We start from the raw sequence: 21,392 nt of genomic DNA on the forward strand, positions 1-21,392 counted from the left end.
GAGGTTATGCTTTTACAGAAGTGGGGAAGATCCAAGGTTTAAGTGACTACCTGTAATCTGACTTCCGGGCTAGACTGGGAGCTTCTCGCAGGCTGGTACCATAGCATCTAATGTGGTATTTAGCGCATAGTAGGCATTCAGCACATTTTTTAAGTGAATAAAGAAATCTGTGGTATCACTGTGTAAAAGGAGAATAAGACAAGCACAGAGCTCGAATATTTCAGTTATGGCTTTACGGGCATTGGGACATGGGAAGAGATTTTCTTCCAATTGTGAACCTTTGTGTTATTGTTGATCCAAGATGAGTTTTGGGGGGACATATATATAAAAAATTTGATTAGTGGGGCATCTGGGTGGCTCAGTCATTAAACATCTGCCTTTTGCTCAGGTCATGATCCCAGGGTCCTGGGATCAAGCCCCACATCAGGCTCCCTGCTCCGCGGGAAGCCTGATTCTCCCTCTCCCACTCCTGCTTATGTTCCCTCTCTCGCTGTGTCTCTCTCTGTCAAATAAATAAATAAAATTTAAAAAATTTTTTTGATTTGTAAAAAAAATAAAATAAAATAATTTACTCATCCTGAAATTACAGGTACTAAGAACCATTTTAAGCCCTAACTTCTTTTAATATATATGATCAAACTATACATTTTAATGACACATTGCTCAAATGTTAACTTTAATATTTTCTTTTTAAAAAATATTTATTTTTTTTAGTATAGCTTTAAGTATATTTGAGTGTAGCTGACATACAGTGTTACATTAATCTCAGGTGTACAAAAGTGATTCGACAAGTTTACACATTATGCTATTCACAAGTGCAGCTACCATCAGCCACCATATTTTCTAACATTTTAATTGTTTTTAGAAAACATATAACTATGATTTATCAACACCAGAATATTCTCTGTTTCTTGAGACTACCTGTATTCTCCTTTCTCTGCCAAGCAATTTCTACTAATCTCCCTAGGGACAGTTTAAATGTCACTTCCTCTTTGAAGAATCTCTATAGGCTCCGCTCCTTCGACTTCTTAGCACTTTGTTCATACCATTATCATAGAGGATTCAGTACACTGCAGTATAATGTGTGCCCTGATATGAAGGAAACCCACTTCAGAGGAAAGAACACAAAACCATATCAGAGCAAGAAATTATCTTAATGTCAAGGTAATTAATCCATAAAATAAAACTGGTATTTCTAAGAATCCTTAAAATTGATGCAGTAATATATAAATCAACTTATCTCTCTCTCTCCTTTTTTTTTTTTTTAGAGGGAGAAAGTCAGGGTGGGGGGCAGAGGGAGAGAGAGAATCTTAAGCAGGCTCTACACCCAGTGCGGAGCCCCACGCGGGGGTGGATCTCACAACCCTGAGATCATGACCTGAACCTAAATCAGAAGTTGGACGCTCAACTGACTGAGTCACCCAGGTGCCCAAATCACCTTATATCTTATTTTAAATATTTCAACATGGCTTTAGAAACTCTCTATGTATTTATTTTTAAAGACTATTTTTAAGTAATCTCCACAACCAATGCGGGGCTCAAACTCAACCCCAAGATCAAAAGTTATATGCTCCACCAACTAAGCTAGTCAGGCGCCCCTAGAAACTTTTTAAATATTTGTCTCTGAGAATAAATTGATAATAAAGAAAATTTAAAATCATTAAAAAATAAGTTTCTTTAAAATGCCACTTAAGCATTTTCTACATACTATTTATATACTATATGTAACACATACTATTTTCTATGTACTATATTTTCTTTTATAAGCACAATTTAGACCAAATCAGTGAAGAAGAGAAGAGTAATACTGATTTCTTTAGAATGGACAAATGTAACATTTAGAAGTTTACTCTTATGAAAGAAGTCTGAGGTATGTTCTAAATAAAACACAATTTTATGGGACTTATCTAATGTAAAGTAACTGAACTTTTCTGAGGACAAAATTATTCATGTGAAGTTTGCTTCTAATTTTGAAAAATATAGTAACTTTTTAAAATGACTGAAAGAACACAATTACCAAGTTTAAGAAAATATGAACTGACAAAACAATTTAAAAAATGCTCACTTAAAAAATGACTTCCTCACAGAATTACTCAACTGAAGTTTTATAGGTTTTATATTGTACAATTATAATAAAATCTGACTTAAAAATTTTATTTGAATGTGGCTTTTGGACATATTTTATAGCAGAAATATACTTTCTAGAGTTTACTAGGTCAACCTCCTTACTATGTAAAAGGGAACCAAGGACCAAATTGCCATTTTAGTTTTCTTATAGAGATAACATCCTGCTACAGTAATAACTTTATGGAATGAAGGCAGGTACACATACTTCATTCTTATTACCAACTGACCATAAATAAATTGCCTGACTTCGCACTTCCTCCTCAGCCCCCCAGCAACTGTGCAACCATTCACTTAATGCAGAATTCTTTACCCTTGCTACTACTCAACCAGGAAAAGCTGAAAAGGCAGTGGTACTTCAGGTAAGCAAGTTAATTTGTGTATAAAGCACTAATTAGCATGTGCTCTTGATTCACTGAACTAAAAGAAAAATGACAACTGAAATAAAATCAATTTAGTAAGCTTTAGCTCTCTTACATATTTTTGGTAGAGTTTTGATAATATATGTTGTCTTTAGTCCACTTATTAGTGTTTTTAAGTCACACGCCGAAAGGCAATAGAAGATGAGTAGGGAATGGTGATAAATGGATGTGGTACTATTAGAAGAGTATCATCATTATAATCAAACTGTTCATTATAATCTGATAACTTATAATGAGGTTCATGAGGAAGGAAAGGAAGCAGTTAGCATATTCTAAGAGAGAATGTACAGAGTTGCATTCATTGAATATTTGGTTGGTTCCATAGCTGGCTCATTGAGTAAGTGAATGAATAATAATGATGGAAGAAAACAGCAAAAGACTGAATAAAGTTTGGTTCTCTTGCATAAAATCTCACCTGACCAACGTGTCTTGTTAAAAATAGGTGATATCTCTTGCTATTGTAAACAGGAAGCCACGGGATTAGCATAGTCTATCTGGTTTGTCTAGTGAGTACATGCTTATCAATTATGTATAGAAGGGAAAATTCTGCTTGCTTCAATAAGATAATTTATATCTTCCAGAGGACCTAATAAAAACAATAAGGAACAAAGTGTCGACCCCAAGAAGATACTGAATTATAATTACAATATCCCTATCAACAACATCTAAGAGACTTTCTCATGTTGATCACTAATAAGACCTTTTACCCTCTCCTACTCCGTTTAGGTTTCTTTTGCTATTTCTGGGGTTTCAGGGTGGACAAAAATGTTTCTTAGTTTTACAAATTGGCAGTATTTAGTAGCCAGTTTTTGGTATAAAAGGATGTCAGGTTAACTTACATATGATTTGGCAAAACAAAAAAAAAAAAGTGTGGTATCTTAATCAAATTTTTCCAGAAGCAAAGACCAGCCTTGAGAAGTGCTACCAATTCCTCACTGCAGTTCAGCTCTTAGTTGTCTCCTACAGTGCCGCACTTACACAAAGGACCCTACCTCATCTTTTTAGACTGCAATCTATTCAGAGAGAGATTCCCTCAGGCATGTTGAAGCTTACATATTTCTTTCCATTAAGAAAAGTCTCAGCATTTGAGTAAGAACATTAAACATTCTGTCTTCTTATCATATTGTCTTTAGCCCATAACCATCTCTAGTCCAAAATCTGTAAGAAAATGGTTATTTGCCAAAAAGTAATTTGCTTCCATCACCACTTAGGCAAAAACATAAGATACAAAGTGACACATAGGCAGAAAAAATACTATATTAATTACATAGAGACCAAATATCTAGCGCACTTGATCTTGTGCAGACATGACTTTAGATAGATTTAATCTTTCTTCTGATATTTTTGATGTACTGTTTAAGCAGACAAAGGGAATAATACACAATTCTATGACATGAAAATCATTCTAGAATCTTTCAAGGGAAAAATTCCTCCCCAACAAAATTTTTGGAAATGTTAAATATGGCAGGTTCTAATTATTTTTTATAGTCCTGGAAAGGTAATAAAAATATGTTCACTATAAGATTTTACCCAAAGCATAAACATTCCTTTAAACACTAAATATTACCTTTTACTCACTCTGTGTCATTTTTCAGTTAATTCAATTCTCTTTACTGTACAAGATTTTCCTACATAGATCTCTCTTTTTTTTTTTTAAGATTTTATTTATTTATTTGACAGAGAAAGACACAGTGAGAGAGGGAACACAAGCAGGGGAAGTGGGAGAGGGAGAAGCAGGCTTCCCGCCGAGCAGGGAGCCCGACGCGGGGCTCGATCCCAGGACCCTGAGATCATGACCTGAGCCGAAGGCAGATGCTTAATGACTGAGCCACCCAGGCCCCTCATTTTTTTTTTTTTAAGAGAGGGAGGTGGGAAGGGGCAGAAGGAGAGGCAGAAGAGAGAGAATCTTAAGCAGGTTCCACGCCCAGCGCAGAGCTGACTTGGGGCTTGATCTCACAACCCTGAGATCATGACCTGAGCCAAAATTAAGAGTCAGATGCTTAACCAACTGAGCCACCCAGGCACCCCAGATTTTCCTAGTTAGATTTCTATTCTCTGTTTTTCAATTCCCTATTTCACTTAGAAGTAAATCTTCTTTCTTAATTGTGCTAACTTTCTTAAATTCATGTGCTATCAACAATAAATATTGAGAATATTATTTTGAAAAATCTTTAGTGTTGTGACTTCTGCATTTCACTACACAGCCATCTTTCATATAGTAAAAATGTTCACATATTTTAATTTTTATAATTCCATGAGATGCTTCATGAGTTTTCCGTAGAAAAGTAATGAAGCATAAATTATACATCAAATGAATTTCGTCAGTTACTTTACAATTCATATATCTTAATTTGTTTAGTTTCTTTTCTGTTTTCCATAAAAACCTCCATCAGACATTACTGACACCCCAGTGGATAAGACACTCTTGATTAATTAAGACACATTTTAATTCCAACTAGTATTAAACTAATTTAGCTCACAAAATGACATACTTGTGCTAGCGCATTCTGCTGATAAGCATAAATATGTAGCTTATCTCCCATACATCTTAGATATTCTATCATCATCAACACTTAATTAAAATAACTCATATAAAATAACTGTAAAGTATTACCAGATCCAGTTTCCTAGATGTTATTTTTGTAAGGTTAATCCAATTCAGCACAGTCTTATAAGCAGGTTGATTCTTTTGATACGGATTTAGTCTAAGCATCAAAATTGCTCACTCACATTATGGGCCTTTTCAAGAAGATGACACTATTTCTCAAGCCTTCATTACATATATTAGGGGTGTGTGGCAATGGACTTCTGGATTGTGAATCGGGACCATACTGTCTGCTGGTCTAATAAGGTATAAAAGTTTAATAACATTCTATAAAAAGCTTTAATAATTTGTTTTAGATCAATTTATATTCACAAATACATATAGACACATTCTGTTGTTGTTGTCTGTGAGGCAAGTAGCTGGAGTCCTACATGAGCTGAACCTGGCTCTACGCTGCCTCCCACTACTGACTGAAGTCACAGCCAGATCAACCTATCTTAACGTATTAAAAAAATTACATTATGGGTATGAAAATACATATTTGGGATTTATAAAAGAAGCTATAACAATCATTTTTCAAAAGCACTCTTATTTTTTCATTCAAGAATGCAAAAGTATTCCATTCTTCCTTTTCCCTATTTTATATTCATACTTCCATATAAATGTGCCCCAGATGAGAGTATAGGAGAGACGTATTTTAATTTATTTTAATTTACCTAAATGTACCATTGGAAAAAAAGAAAGAAAGAAGGAAGAAAGAAAGAGAGAGAGAGAGGAAGGAAGGAAAGAAGGAAGGAAGGAAGGAAGAAAGGAAGGAAGGATGGAAGGAAGGAAAGCATGCTACTTTTTTCTTATCCTTCTGATAATATGGTAGGGAAGATTCTACTGATTAAGGAATAGTCTTTTCAAATTCTCAAATAGCAGTAAGAACGTTAAACAAACTGGCCTATGGTCTTGGTCTTCTAATACAAGTGGCAGATTATATATATATTTACTTTCTTTAAAAATGAAACGATCCTCTCATATTCACTTGGTTACTTACCTAAATACAAAAAATCTATATTTAAAGTTACACAACTCATGCCTAAACTTTATAGAATAATCTTTCTACAGAACAGGTTTTTATAGCAATTGGTAATGCACCAAAAAGTCTGTTTTGAAACTAGAGCTTACTAATTTGACTAATGCTAGAATGTATATAAAAAAGCAAAATGAGAAAACTCAAATTGCACGAAGTGAAGTTATTTCTCCATCTCCAATTTAAAATAAACATTTTGATATACAAGTCCTAAATAGATACATGTACACAAAATTGATAAGACAAATTCAAATAGAAAATATATTTATGGATGTCAGGGTAATGTGTAGAATACAAAAATGACAGAAAACAGGTAGTATTCACATTTGCAAGCACTTGAAGTAATTAATTCTATTTTACTCTTTCTTGAAAAGCATCCTACTGTTCCGATTACTCTATGCCCTGGCATTATATCTTCTACTTAAGATTATACCTGCTTGCAGGGTATAATGGACCATCCCTGGCAATAGCCTATATGCTCCTCTTAAAGGGACCAGCAGAGCTGTTTTCTCTGTTCCTTGGCAGGAATGAACAGTTGATAGTAACCAACACTTCACTCCCAGCAACATATCTTTGCCCCCCTCCCCCTCCAGCCACTGCCTCATCTCTTGCTTTCCCTTTAGAGCAAAACTCTGAGTTGGGCACACTTATTGTCTCCAATTTCTCTCTTCCCTACTTTTATTCAGCTTCCATGCCCATCACTCCACGGAAACTGGCCTGATCAAGGCCACAAATTAAATCCTTGTTAAATCCAATGGTCAACTGTCAGTCCTCAACTAATGTGAACTATCAGTAGCATTTGACACAGCTGATTATTCCTCTCCTTGAAACATTTTCTCCATGTGGCTTCCAGGATACCACAGTGCCTGGCTTTCTTCTTATCACTTGGACTGCTCTCTCTCATTCTTCTTCAGTGGTGCCTCCTCATCTCCCTGATTTCTTGACATTAGAGTGTAGTAGGTCCATTGCAGAGCTTTCTGTCTCTGTCAGTACTCACTATCTTGATGTTCTCATCCAGTCGTATAGCTTTAAATATTATCCACATGCTAATAATTCCCAAATGACTCTGGCCCAAGTCTGAACCACAGAACTGCAGACGGATAGTCTGTTCCCTACTCAACATCTCCTGAATATCTAATAGCTGTCTTAATCTTACCAAGTTCAAAATTAAGCTTCTAGTACTCCCCCTCATACCTCCTCCTGGAAGTTTGACCTACATCAGTAAACGTCAACTCCGTTCTTCCAGCTGAATAAGTCAAAAGCCTTGCAGTCACCCTTGATTTGTCTTTTTCTCTCACAACACATATCCAGCCCATCACCAGTATCTGTTGGCTTGAACTTCACAATATATCTAGAATCCAACCACTTCTCACTACTCTTACTACCTTAGTCCAGGATGTAACAATCTCTTGTCAAAATTTTGCAACAACATCCAAACTGGTCTCCCTATTTCCACCCTTCCCTCCTATAGACTAATCTCAACAAGCAGCCAGAATAAGACTGTTAAAACACTCCACTCAAGAGTAAAACCCAAAATTCCTACAGTGACCTACAAAGTTCTACTTCACCTGACTTTCTATTATCTAGGACTTCATATTGAACTATTCTCCCCAGCAGACACTACACTTTAGCTACCTGGACCTTCTGTTGTCCTTGGAAAATGCCAGTCATGCTTTGAACTCAGGGGCTTTACACTTGCTTGTCCCTCAGCCTCTAACACTTTCCCCAGATATCATGTACTTGTTCCCTCACTTTCTTCAGGTCTTTACAAACATGACATCTTCTTGATGAGTCCTTCTCTGGCCACCCTATCTAAAACTTTGGCAATAATGCCTATTTTCCTTTTAGGTTTCATTTTCCTCCCTAGTCCTTATCACAATCTAATATATCATATTTATTTGAGGACCCTCATGTCACTATCTCCCTTAATAGACTCTAAGTTCCATGTGGGCAGGGATTTCTATTTATCTTTTTTTTTTTTTTAATTCATAGGGAGCACAGGTGGCCCAAGGTCAGGGCTAGGCAACCCGCCCTAGGATGGCACCCCACCTCATAGGCCCCAGTCATATCTCCAGGAACCTGACTTTCACCAAGCTACATGCCTACAGGCTTACTCCTTCAACCTTCACCCCCTACCCCACCCACCTCCTTCCATTGCAGTAAATATTTGTTGTTGTATGTCATCAGCAATCTTTGCCAATGGTTCTCAAATTTTAGTTTGTAAGACTCATCTGTTAAAAACAAAACAAAATGACAACGACAAAAACACAAAAGATTTCTGCCTCACTCCCTACCCCAAGAATTGTGACATACCGGAAGTTGGTTGACGCCCAGGACCCTCATGTCAGTACTGCACAAAACAAACTTGGAGGAACATTATTCTTAGTCTTTACCATTTAGATTTCTTAGAAGCTATCTAGTGGTGAGCAAATTATGGCTCACCCACTAAGTGTGGCCTCCCATTTGCTTTTGTAGATAAAGTTTCCCTGGAAGAGTTTTGCTGCAGAGTGTCCGAGGCTGCTTTTACCCTACAAGGACACTACAACAACAGAGTCGAGTAGTTGTAACTTCAAAGCCTCCAAAGCCTAAAATATTTACTATCTGGCTTTTTACAGAAAAATTTTGTCAACTCCTCATATAGATACAAGATACATTATTTCTGAACACCACCTAGTGATAAGCTATCTTTTAAAAAAGCTGAAGACAGGGGCACCTGGATGGCTCAACGGGTTAAAATTCTGCCTTCGGCTCAGGTCATGATCCCAGGGTCCTGGGATCGAGTTCTGCATCAGGCTCCCTGCTTAGCAGGGAGTCTGCTTCTCCCTCTCTCTCTCTCTGCAGCTCCCCCTGCTTGTGCTGTCCCTCTGTCAAATAAATAAATAAAATCTTAAAAAAAAAAAAAGCTGAAGATATCCTAATGTATACTTAAGACAAATCTATCCCACCCATATAGGGCATTTGTAATATACGTAATAACCCATCCTTATCTTTATTCTTTTTTAAAAGTTTTTTATTTATTTAAGTAATCTCTACACCCAACCTGGGGTTTGAACTCACGACCCCGAGATCAAGAGTGGCATGTTCTACCAACTCAGCCAGCCAAATGCTCCACCCATCTTCATCTTTAATTCCCCAAAGAATGGTGACCATTTTGTTTCTGTAACCAACATTAAATAAAACTAAAATTGTTATAAATCGCCTTTGTATATTTGCAATTTTCTATACATCCCCCCACCCCAAGTAGCTATAATAAAAACTGAAGCACTTGGGAAGAATTTTCAAAATAAGATCTTTTCAAAAGAAACTGTAATTTCAAAAAGTAGGGATCCGAAGGGGTACATGCACCCCGATGTTTATAGCAGCAATGTCCACAATAGCCAAACTGTGGAAAGAGCCAAGATGGCCATCGACAGATGAATGGATAAAGAAGAGGTGGTATATATATACAATGGAATATTATGCAGCCATCAAAAGGAATGAGATCTTGCCATTTACAATGACGTGGACGGAACTGGAGGGTATCATGTTGAGTGAAATAAGTCAAACAGAGAAAGACATGTATCATATGACCTCACTGATATGAGGAATTCTTAATCGCAGGAAACAAACTGAGGGTTGCTGGAGTGGGGGGTGCGGTGGGAGGGATGGGGTGACTGGGTGATAGACACTGGGGAGGGTATGTGCTCTGGTAAGCGCTGTGAATTGTGCAAGACTGTTGAATCTCAGATCTGTACCTCTGAAACAAATAATGCAATATATGTTAAGAAAAAAAAAAAAAGAAGAAGAAGGTAGCGGGAGGGGAAGAATGAAGCGGGGGAAATCGGAGGGGTAGACGAACCATGAGAGATGATGGACTCTGAAAAACAAACTGAGGGTTCTAGAGGGGAGGGGGGTGGGAGGATGATTTAGCCTGGTGGTGGGTATTGAGGAGGGCACATTCTGCATGGAGCACTGGGTGTTATGCACAAACAATGAATCATGGAACACTTCATCTAAAACTAATGATGTAATGTATGGGGATTAACATAAGAATAAAAAAATAAATTAAAAAAAAAGCATCTTATAGAATCATAGTAGGGATTATATAAGATATCTAAATCTGAAGCTATATATTAGATTATTAATAATGGGCTAGAATTGTCACCACCACCACCATCATCATCGTGGCAAGTTGATACCCACAGCTCTGAAATATAATTCTTATGGATATGGCAAAAAAAAAAAAAAAAAAAAAGAAACTGTAATTTCAAATTAGCTGAAAAATAGATAAACCCTTATTACAGATTTAATTTTAAAATATGGTATTTTATTGCTTCATACTAAATATCCTAACACCTTTAGCTAGCAGGAGTAGCATTAAAGTAAAAGGAAAACCAGTATTGGTCTAGGGTGGCCAAGTTAACTTTTTCTGAAATATTCATTTTGATAAATAAACAAATAAAGTAGGGTTTTCTAACAAAATTATTTCATTCCATGCTACCGGGAAACCCATGTAAAGGCTCTGAGGCCCTGATACTCTCTTCTTTGCTCTCTGTCCATCTATTTACTGCTGTAGGATCTTCAGTTGTTTGAAACTGCAATTTTTAAAAAAGCTTACTTAGTTACTCAAGCTGAGCAGTTTTAATTTGTTCTAGTAGTTGAGGCCAGAAAAACTATTACCCCATCTGCAGGAAAGCATTATCAAAGCCAGCAGCTGTCAGGCACCTTTATTTATTTTTTTTTAGACTGCTTTTATCTTTGTAGTAGAGAAAAACTTGTTCTATTTTTGATATTTAGAATCTCTGTTCCTTAAAGCTTCAAAATTACATTTTGAAGAAAATTAAACTTAATTTTTATGTCTTGAACTTTGATAAATAAGCAACCTTCCCCACCTCCACTCTCCAAATCCTGGTGTATTTAATTCTTTTTTTTTTAAGATTTATTTATTTATTTATTTGAGAGAGAGAGAATGAGAGAGAGAGAACACATGAGAGGGGTTAGGGTCAGAGGGCGAAGCAGATTCCCTGCCGAGCAGGGAGCCCGATGCGGGACTTGATCCGGGGACTCCAGGATCATGACCTGAGCGGAAGGCAGTCACTTAACCAACTGAACCACTCAGGCGCCCCTGGTGTATTTAATTCTGAAAAACGCTTATTTTTAATGTCTGGATTTTTAAACTGATAATGTTATAGTTCAGTACATCAAGTCTACTCAAGATTTTCAGTACCCTACTCATTCAAACTAAGGAAAGACATACTAACTAATTTTTTGGCTCATTATCTATGTTTAGAGATGCTATCTACAACTTCCAGGGAGAGGGTAAGGAAGTTTCTTCTGGTTTAGAGTATTTCCTAAAACTAACTCTGCAACAGCCATGGTCAAGAAGGGTAAGAGGAAAGGAAAACCAATGGGAGTAGAGGCAATATGAAGATTAATAATAAAAGGGAACTGAGAAAGCATGTAGACTATTTAACTATATGTATAAACAACAGGGTAAAAAGGCTGTAACTGATTATAGAATAGTTGCATAAAAGTTTAAATAGGAATTGCAGAGCAGGGGTGCCTGGGTGGCTCACTCAGTTAAGCATCCCACTCTTGATTTCAGCTCCCATCATAATCTCAGGGTCATGAGATGGAGCCCTGCATCAGGCTCCACGCTCAGCAGGAGTCTGCTGGAGTCTCCTCTCTTTCTCTCTCCCTCCCCATCTACCTTTCCCACACACATACTCTCTCTAATAAATATATAAATCTTAAAAAAAAAAAGGAATAACAGAGCAGATGAGTATACTGAGTTATGAAGGTATCTTCAAAATGTAGGAATTATTTCCAGAAATAAATTAAATACCACCTCAAGAAACATTTAACCACAGCTTGTAAATGTTTTTTCCTTTTTTTTTTTCAGTTTCAAGATCATTTGATTGTTAAATTAAATAATTATTTTTTCTTATTTTTTGATTCATTTTGATTCTTTTTCTTTTAAACTATCGAGAATATTATACTACCCTGAGCTTTGTTTTTGTCTTCATTGCTTAATGAATGTCATTTATACAGAGCTTTTTCTGGTCAATAACAACACCATGGAGAAAAGGGAAGATTTCTTTCTATTTTTTGTTCTTCTTATTGCATGATTATTATGTCAAAGCATTAGGTCAACTCGCTACAGTACAGTCTTGCCAAAAATAGAACCTATGGAAAATACACCCTGAATAAGTAGAGACATCTACAAACCACCACTAGATGGCAAAGCAGCTTTCCTATTGCTAACATTAGGCCTGCAAGCAAACCATGACTTATACAAACCTGCCGCAACGTGTTTTCTACAGTATCAGTTTCTATCCATTCAGACTTTAAAATATGGATGACCACCTCAGTCTGAAACTAAATTGCTTGGTATGCTCTATCTTCCACAAATATTTATAATCCCACTGATGTCAAAGTCTTAAATTTATACTCCAACATCAATGTATTATTAGTTTTCAACAATTTCAGTTAAGAAAACTAAAGATCGAGTGAGTAGAGGACAGCAAATTTATCAAGATAAAAATCAAAACAAAACATAACATACAGTAAAAATGAACCAAAGGCTACACAGGGTTCAAATTAGGTATTTATAAGCATAGCCCACATTAGTTATATACTCAAAGGCATCTACATTAGCACTTATTAAAAAGATTATTTTTTTAATAAAAGATATGGATATGTTTAGTTACAGTGACAAAAAACAAGACAGAGTTTTCTACTTAAAAGTTTTCTTGTGGGGGAAAAAAAAAAAGTTTTCTTGTGGGAAAGACCAGAAAGGAGGGAAAAATATAGTATTTTCACTCCTGACAAGTTTTCTTGGTTGAAATAAAAAATGTCCGTTTCTTCAATGCGGTACAGTACATTCACAAGAGAAACTTTCTTGTTACTCAAATCTATAAAATTACAGAACTTCATAAGGTGACAAATAGTCTAATTTTTTTAAACACAAAGGAAGAACTTTGTTTTATTTTATGCATTTTACTAAACCATTTTGATTGTTATACATAAGTGAGAAGAAAATCTAATTGGTTCAAGGAACACTGCTACCTATTCAATAAATTGCAGAAATCAAACTTTGCCTGTTTTTAGATAAGAATGCTATGAAAATGAATAAATAGCACATTGATGCTTTTAATACATAATTCATATTTCTTAGCATACAATGAAATTTTGCATACGATTCTAGCACAGGGACAGGAGACTCAGAGTATAGACCCAGTTTTGATTGCCTACTATGTGTATTCACACCAACCACAAGAATGCATTTTCCTCCTCTAAAACTGCCAAACTAGTTAGATCAGTGGCCCTTTGCTTCCCCGTGACCCAGTAGCAAGACTTCCCAATTAAAGAAAGCTGCTCTAACATCATTCACCAGTTCCATGGTAGGTAGGTCACTTTGAGAATTTATAGGGTTTTGTATACAAATTACTCTTTTGATAAAAGACTCCAAGTAAATAAACATGTGTCTTACTTTAAATGGCTTTATTTTACTAAACTGATACCTCCTTTTGCATGACCCACTATTCCCATTGATTTTACTTAATTGGTCTACTATTCAACAACAGAAGCTCTTCCATTTCAATAAAAATGTCAGTTTAAGTATGAACAGTGTTAATATCTGTCACAAATAGACACTAATCTAAATTTTACAATATGATCACATAGTGAGTAGGACTCAGAATTACTGAAGCCAGTGTTTTATGTGCTAATTACAAACTCTTCTTTCTTTAGTTTCATTTATTTTTTATTTTTTTATTATTACATTCTGATAGGCTCAATCCTTTCCTGGCCTCATCCCATTGCAGCTGACCCCAAATAAGCTTTACATTTCCTCACTAAGAATAGGAATTCAAAACTATTCTCATACTTTGGATAATTCTTGGAGGTTAATATCCCTTTTGGAATTGAATTAGAAACTGGTGTTCAGACTTGAATTATGATTGTCTCCTGCTATTTCTACTCATATAAGTCAGCTAGCTATTCTTCATTAACAACAGGCATTATGGCCAGAATTATGCTGAAGTATAGACCAATCCCTGTAGGAAACCAATGCTTATATTTAGGAAATTCTTGAGCAGACCAATCCCATCATTATACGTACCAAAAGATAGTAAGATCCTATTTCTTTTTTTAAAAGTTTGATAGTATGAGTTGTTCAGTATTTCAAAGAGGTATTTCTAGGGAGACTGGATATTAAGCTTGTTGAATAGGGAAAAAGAGTATTTGGGATCAGCTAGAATGGTCTCCCTGGATAAAGAGGAATGACATGTATCAAACTCAAACATATCTTTTTCTACCTTCTATCTTTCCTAACTCAGATAAAGACATTAAAACTTTCCAGAGGTCCAAAGTAAGAACCTCAGAATGATCCTTGATTCTTCCAACTCTTTCTTTTCTAACCCTAATTTGGTTAATCAACTAAAGCCTATCAAACAACTATGAATTGCTTCTTCCTCTCCAATCTTAATGCCACTACTCTTCGATAGGTCCATAAAGTCTCTTCCTTGGGCTACTTACACTAGTCAACTGACTGATTCCCTCGCATCTATTCTCTTTAACAAGTTCTTTATCTCTCAAGTGTTGTGTTTTTGGAGTTCAGTTGCATACCCTCTTACTCTCTCCTTCTGTACTTTCTCGCTAGATAATTAATCTACCCCTGTGGACTCAAGTGCTCTTAATATGATGATAATCCTGCAATTTTTATCTCTAGCCTGATCAATCACTGCCTTAGGCTTCAAGCCCATGTTCACTAGTCTAAAGGATATCTCTAACTGGAGGTCCCACAGGAACCTCATCTGTCCCACCTCATTTTGTGGTCTCTATCTTGGAAAATAAAACCCCCATCTGCCCAGGTTGAGACAGAAACCAGAATATTATTCTTGAATTCTTTTACTCACACCCTGTGCATTTATTTGTCTCTTAAATCTGTTCATCTCTCTCCACACCCACTGCCACTATCTTAGTTCAGGCCATCATCATATCTCATTTGGATCATTGTAGCAGCCTCCTAAATAGTCTCCCTACCTTCAGACCTGTCCCTCTGCAATCCTGGCTACATTAGAGTGATTTTTCTAAAAGTACAAATATTAATATGCCTCTCTCCTGCTTGAAATCCTTCAATAGCTTATTACTGCCCTTAAGATCAAGTTCATTCAAACTCTTACCTGACCTACAAGCTCTTCGAGGTTCCTCTGGAGCCTCATCACCAGCCACTCTCCATTGTTTTTTTAAATATTTAGTTTCTCTCCTCTCCCTTCTGGGCCTTTGGAAATTCTTTTCCCTCTTCCTGGAATATTCTTTCCCTTGCTCCCTGCTTCTTTGCTTAACTCATCTTTGGATGCCAATTTGGATTTCATTTACTATTTTGACAGTATTTCCTTGACAATGACCTCCCAAGATTCGGTTTGGTGGCCTTCTGATTTGCCCTAAGAGCACACTCTACTCACTTAATACAGCCATTTTCTTTCTCTACTCTAATTGCCTGTTTCTCTCTCCTTAACCACAATGTATGTTTTTTGAGGGCCTCTATACTTTTGCTTCCATTGTTCCCAGTTTCTGGAATATCATTCCCCTGCTTTTTTCCCTGGAAAACTTTTTCCGAACTACTCCCAGCTTCAATTCAGGTAGACTTACCAGCTCTTCTTCTAGGTCATCACAGAACTACACTTCATTCTGTTACAACACATAGCTTGCTACATTACATTTACTTATTTTTAATAATGTCCCTTGGCTAGACAGTGAGTGTCAGGAAGGTACATGTTAACATACTCATTTTTAGATGCCTACCACAGTGCCTGGTATGTAGTAGTTCTTCATTATGTACCCACCAGAATAATTAAAACAAAGTTAACTCTGTTTCAACTACTCCTACCAAGAATTAGGCAAAAGACAGGTAAGACGAAAATGGGTCATTTTACAAAATGTGTAGATGAAAATGTATGGGTTTATAATCTTTGCTTAACCCTAGAAGTATTCAGCTTCTTTTCCGACCCACCCCTTTTTAAAAGTGCCACTTAGAGAGCTTCTACTAACTCTTATATGTAAATAAACCCTTTTGATTTACTCTCTAACTCTAATTCATCGTTGGCAAGAGAAATAAAGCATGAGAGAAAAAAAATTAAATGAGCTAAAAATATTTTATGAATAATGATCAATTATGAATTTTAAAAGGTCAATTCTATGGCAGAAGTCCAGAAAGCCTTGATTTGAATCCCAACCCTGTCACTTCCTGACTTTGTGCAAACCACTTATCTCTCAAGCCTTCGTTTTTCCATCTGTGCAATAAGAACTGCAATAATACATGCGTCGTACCTAGGGTTATTGTTGGAATTCAGACTTTATATATGTAAAACATTTAGAACAAAGCACGACATACAGTAGTAGTTAATAAGTGTTAGCTATTATTATCTTAAATCGAGATTGTTTAATAAATAAGTTATAGTATGTTGCTAGATTATAGGAAAGGACCCTCAAGACAGAATATGAGTTCTAAAAGAGTTCTGAATACTCTAGACCAGTTGAGTATTAATATAGAGTAGTGATACGAATAAGCATGTCCTAAAGGACTTTACATTTCAGAGTTGGTACTAGGTTCTAATTAAGACTTTTGTGTTTAATTGCTGTAACTCTGGAAGATTTTATTTCTCTATTTTCACATTTATAAGTACTCTGATCTAGCCTGTAATGATGGTATGGATTAACTAACAAGTGACTGTCAAGGACTTTGAAAATATAAAAACACTAAAGTGACAAATCAGTGTAAGTACCTAATGTAATTCACTAACAATATAGCATACTACATTAATTCCCATAATGCCTTCCAGTTCTTGTTCTTAACTCCTAAGTTCTTGTTAATTTTCTCAAAGGATGTTATAAAATTTACTATGTAGTAAAAAAAAAATAAACTTCAGAATCTGTATTAGTTTGGGTTAGAAAACTGTCAGAATTAAGTGTAGATCCAATAAAATTTAAAAGTGATGTATTATAGGCGAGGATGCAGAGAAAGGGGAACCCTCCTACACTGTTGGTGGGAATGCAAGCTGGTGCAGCCACTCTGGAAAACAGTATGGAGGTTCCTCAAAAAGTTGAAAATAGAGCTACCCTATGACCCAGCAATTGCAATACTGGGTATTTACCCCAAAGATACAACTGTAGTGATCCGAAGGGGCACATGCACCCCAATGTTTATAGTAGCAATGTCCACAATACCCAAACTACAGAAAGAGCCTAGATGTCCATCAACAGATGAATGGATAAAGAAGATGTGGTACACACACACACACACACACACACACACACACACACACTGGAATATTAGGCAGCCATCAAAAAATGAAATCTTGTCATTTGCAACGACGTGGATAGAACTAGAGGGTATTATGCTAAGCGAAATAAGTCAATCAGAGAAAGACAAGTATCATATAATCTCACAGATATGAAGAAGTTGAGAAACAAGACAGAGGATCACAGGGGAAGGGAGGGAAAAATGAAACAAGACGAAAGCAGAGAGGGAGACAAACCATAAGAGACTCTTAATCTCAGGAAACAAACTGAGGGTTGCTGGAGTGGTGGGGGGTGGGAAGGATAGGGTGGCTGGGTGATGGACATTGGGTAGGATATGTACTATGTTGAGCGCTGTGAATTGTGTAAGACTGATCATAGACCTATACCCCTGAAACAAATAATACATTATATATTAATTAAAAAATTTTTTAAAAGTGATGTAATTCTAAAATCATTATCATCGTTGCTAAAATAAATGGTCTTGTTGAGATTTTAAAATATCAGCATATGTATTTTAAAATCCGATTTTAAAATGTCATATAATAATATTAATAACAATTCCAGCTTAAAAGCCAAAGAGATGATTATCAAAATATTTTTGATAAAGCCTATCATTCTGATAAATGAAAAGGTTATGATTTAGCCATATTTTAAAAGTACAGCCAAATCTTGATTATCTTTGGTCCGTGGAGATCTGGATAGTTAGGGTAGTTAAAACCCATCTATCATTCCAGAACTTCATCTTTAGCCTCTCCTCCCACCACATATTTACCACAGTTAACTTAATGGGCCAGTTTGCATTTCCACTCCCTTTCTTTCTTACTTGAACAAGGAAATGGCAAAATAAATACATGAATAAAAATTTGACAACAGGTAAGACATGGGAAGGAAGGGCTAATCTCTACACTAGATAACCCGTCTCTGAGTATCAAGAGTTGGCTGCACACATTTTGTTTACCTTCAGAATTAAAACAGCCTCATTCTCCTTCATGTCTTTAAATAAAACCAAACAGGAGCTCCTATGCCTTAATCCCTAGTCAGCATTTCTCTGAGTACCTGAAAGAACCCTGGTGGTACAGGACCTACTGGCATGCCATCTCCTGGGGGAACGTTTCCTAGCACTGGGCTGGGAGCTGCTGCAGCGCTCTGCAAAGAATAAAGGAGAAACAAACCTACATCATTACAGCGAAGGCACAAAACCAAAGACTAACGATCACAGATTGTAGGAAGGGGAGCTTTTCATTCCCAGGAATAACTATTGGTAATTTCCCCCACTCCAGAGGCAAACTAAGGTACAGCAGTTAGTTTTGTATATGACTAAGTTATTTGGTTTAAACAAGTCTTTTAAAACTGTTTGAATCATAGGATTTTAATAAGATGGTATATTTGAATGATATATAAAAGGCGAATAATAACATGACAAAAAGATAAAAATTTAAGTAAATGCTTTATTGAAGGCACAGGCATCTGAAAAGGTAATGTCAATAACAAATACGTATATATGTAGGTAATAAGTTTGAAAACGGTGGGTACAAAAGTTGGGAAAAAGAACTCTTTTTTTAGATTATGCTTTTCTGTGTTGTAAACAAGAACAACTAATTTTCTGCCTATACGTGGTAACACATTATTCAGTTTCTGATATACTACAACCGGAAGCCAAAATATAATTGATAGCAAAAACAGGGTGGTGAGGATGAAAAAGTAATTAGGAGACTGAATAAAAGAATTAGATTTAGAGAGATTAGTCTCATATAAACAGATTATGAAAGAAACCGATTGAAAAACTCAGTCTATTTCACTTACAAATTATTTTATGGAACCCTAGAGCTTCATGAAATAGGAGTACTAAAAATTCTGAGTTAGACTCTTTGTAATCAAATCGAGGTTTTAGATTTAATTATTACATACAACAGTAATACATACCACTCACTATTCCACAACCATGGGTTTCATTTCATCCTTCTACCTAGTTAGACATATTATAAATACTAAGAACAGTCACAAAGGGACCAGAAATGTGCTGAAGAAAGATCAGTATGAATACAACAGTTCTGCTATGAAAAGACCTCAAAACAAATACTGGATCTAGTATGTCTGTTGCACTGTCCTTGTCCATATATCAATGTATTCATTCATACATTAATATTCCATTAGAGAATGAAAAATCAATATATTTGTAGCCTACATTTCCTGGTATATAAATTGATAAAAATACTAAAACATGTTTATTCTATAATGCTAGCAGTTTTTAATAATGATGACCAATGATTTTAGTATTTCCTGAGGAAATCTAGATTTAAATGTGGTTATCTAAAATGTTGCTTACCTATGAATGCCAAAATTCTAAACTTCTGATAAAGCGTATAAAAGGACAAATAATATTTCTTAGATATTAAGATGAAACATTAATCTGTTATTCTATTTTATTTTATTATTATTACTTTTTTAAGTAGGCTCCACGCCCAGCATGGAGCCCAATGCAGGGCTTCTTGGACTCACAACCCTGAGATGCAGACTTGAGCAGAGATCAAGAGTCAGACGTTTAACCAACTGAGCCACCCAGGCACCCATGTTATTCTATTTGAAGCAAAAACATGCAATTTAATTAGTGTACATTAATTGAATACCTACCATTTGCCAGATATTGTCCTATTTTGCTTTATGTATCAACATTCATGTTTTTTAAAAATGAAAGGCACATTTTTTTTTTTCATTTTAAGTAAACTGGTGTAAAATTTTAACATACAGTGTTACAGTAAGAGGAAAATTTACCACCAAATATTTATCCTCTTTTAGTTTAAATATGATTACAGCTAGATCTAGGAAAAAAGATTTGATCGAGGTCCTTTGATAGTCAATTACTGTCATGGGGAAGCTGCTCTCAGTACTAAGAGCTAGACAGAGGATGTCACTATTGTTCTAATTAATTGCAGGATAGAAACTTTTTTTTTAAAGATGTATTTATTTATCTGAGAGAGAGAGACAGAGAGAGTTAGAGAGCAAGAGAGAGAGAGAATAAGCGGGGAGGAGAAGGGGAAAAGCAGGTTCCCTGCTGAGCAGGGAGCCCAAAGCAGGGCTCAATGCCAGGACCCTGAGATCGGGACCTGAGCCGAAAGCAGATGCTTATCTGACTGAGCCACCAAGGTGCCCCGATAGAAACATTTTGAGACAAGTTTGTAAACCATCCTCACCTATACTTTTACAGATATGTGTACTACAACTTTGAGCAGTTTTATAAAAACAAAATAGAATTCAGTGAATTATTGCAGCTTCTTAGTGTAATTCCAAGATGTTATTTCTCCCTCAATTGAAGTTGCCTAGCATGTTATGTGATAAGCACTGGGGGTTATACACAACTGATGAATTATTGAACTCTACATCTGACACGAATGATGTACTATATGTTGGCTAATTAAATTTAAATTTAAAAAATAATAAAATTAAAAACATTTCAAAGCAAAAAACAAACAAACAAAAACCTTCCGCCTCCCTGGAGGAGAAGAAAAAGTTTGTTTGCATCTAAATTAAAATTCAACAAAAATGCTGGGTCATCATTGGCTCCTTTATTTTTTTCTTTTTTGGGGACCACAGAGCTTAAAGGTATATAATATGCTAGCTTTTTCTTCAAAGTTCTTCATTATATATGCTTCCTATGGTATTTTTCAGCTATTATTTAAAAGTTAAACAAAATGTATGATTCAGATGAAGATTTAAACAATTAAATCTTTAAAAATGGCTTTTGAATGTTCATTTCATGACTTCAAAATTATTGAACAAATTCAATCAAAATATATATTGTCGAGAACTCTTTTACGCTCTGCAACAGAGCAGTTAACACAATAGGAAAAAAAATCCTTAAAACCCTTGCCATTTGGAATTTAACATGCTAGTGCGAGAAGAAAGATAATGATAAGTTCTATGGAGAAAAAAAGAACAGGGA

The 21,392-nt window shown here is 35.7% G+C and overlaps 1 protein-coding gene across 5 annotated transcripts in view; it reads right to left on the minus strand.

The window, feature by feature from the left end:
* SSBP2 (single stranded DNA binding protein 2) overlaps positions 1–21,392 on the minus strand; it is a 282,421-nt gene that overhangs the window by 65,639 nt on the left and 195,390 nt on the right. For 3 of the 5 annotated variants that reach the window (XM_044916975.1, XM_021701871.2, XM_044916974.1), the window contains exon 5: positions 18,509–18,598. The exons of the other annotated variants lie outside the window; for them this stretch is intronic. In XM_044916975.1, the coding sequence (XP_044772910.1) occupies positions 18,509–18,598 (90 nt within the window). The remainder of the gene's footprint in view (positions 1–18,508; positions 18,599–21,392) is intronic. 5 annotated transcript variants of the gene reach the window in all.

Source organism: Neomonachus schauinslandi, chromosome 7 (genome assembly GCF_002201575.2).
Source record: "Neomonachus schauinslandi chromosome 7, ASM220157v2, whole genome shotgun sequence".
Taxonomy (NCBI): Eukaryota; Metazoa; Chordata; class Mammalia; order Carnivora; family Phocidae; genus Neomonachus; species Neomonachus schauinslandi.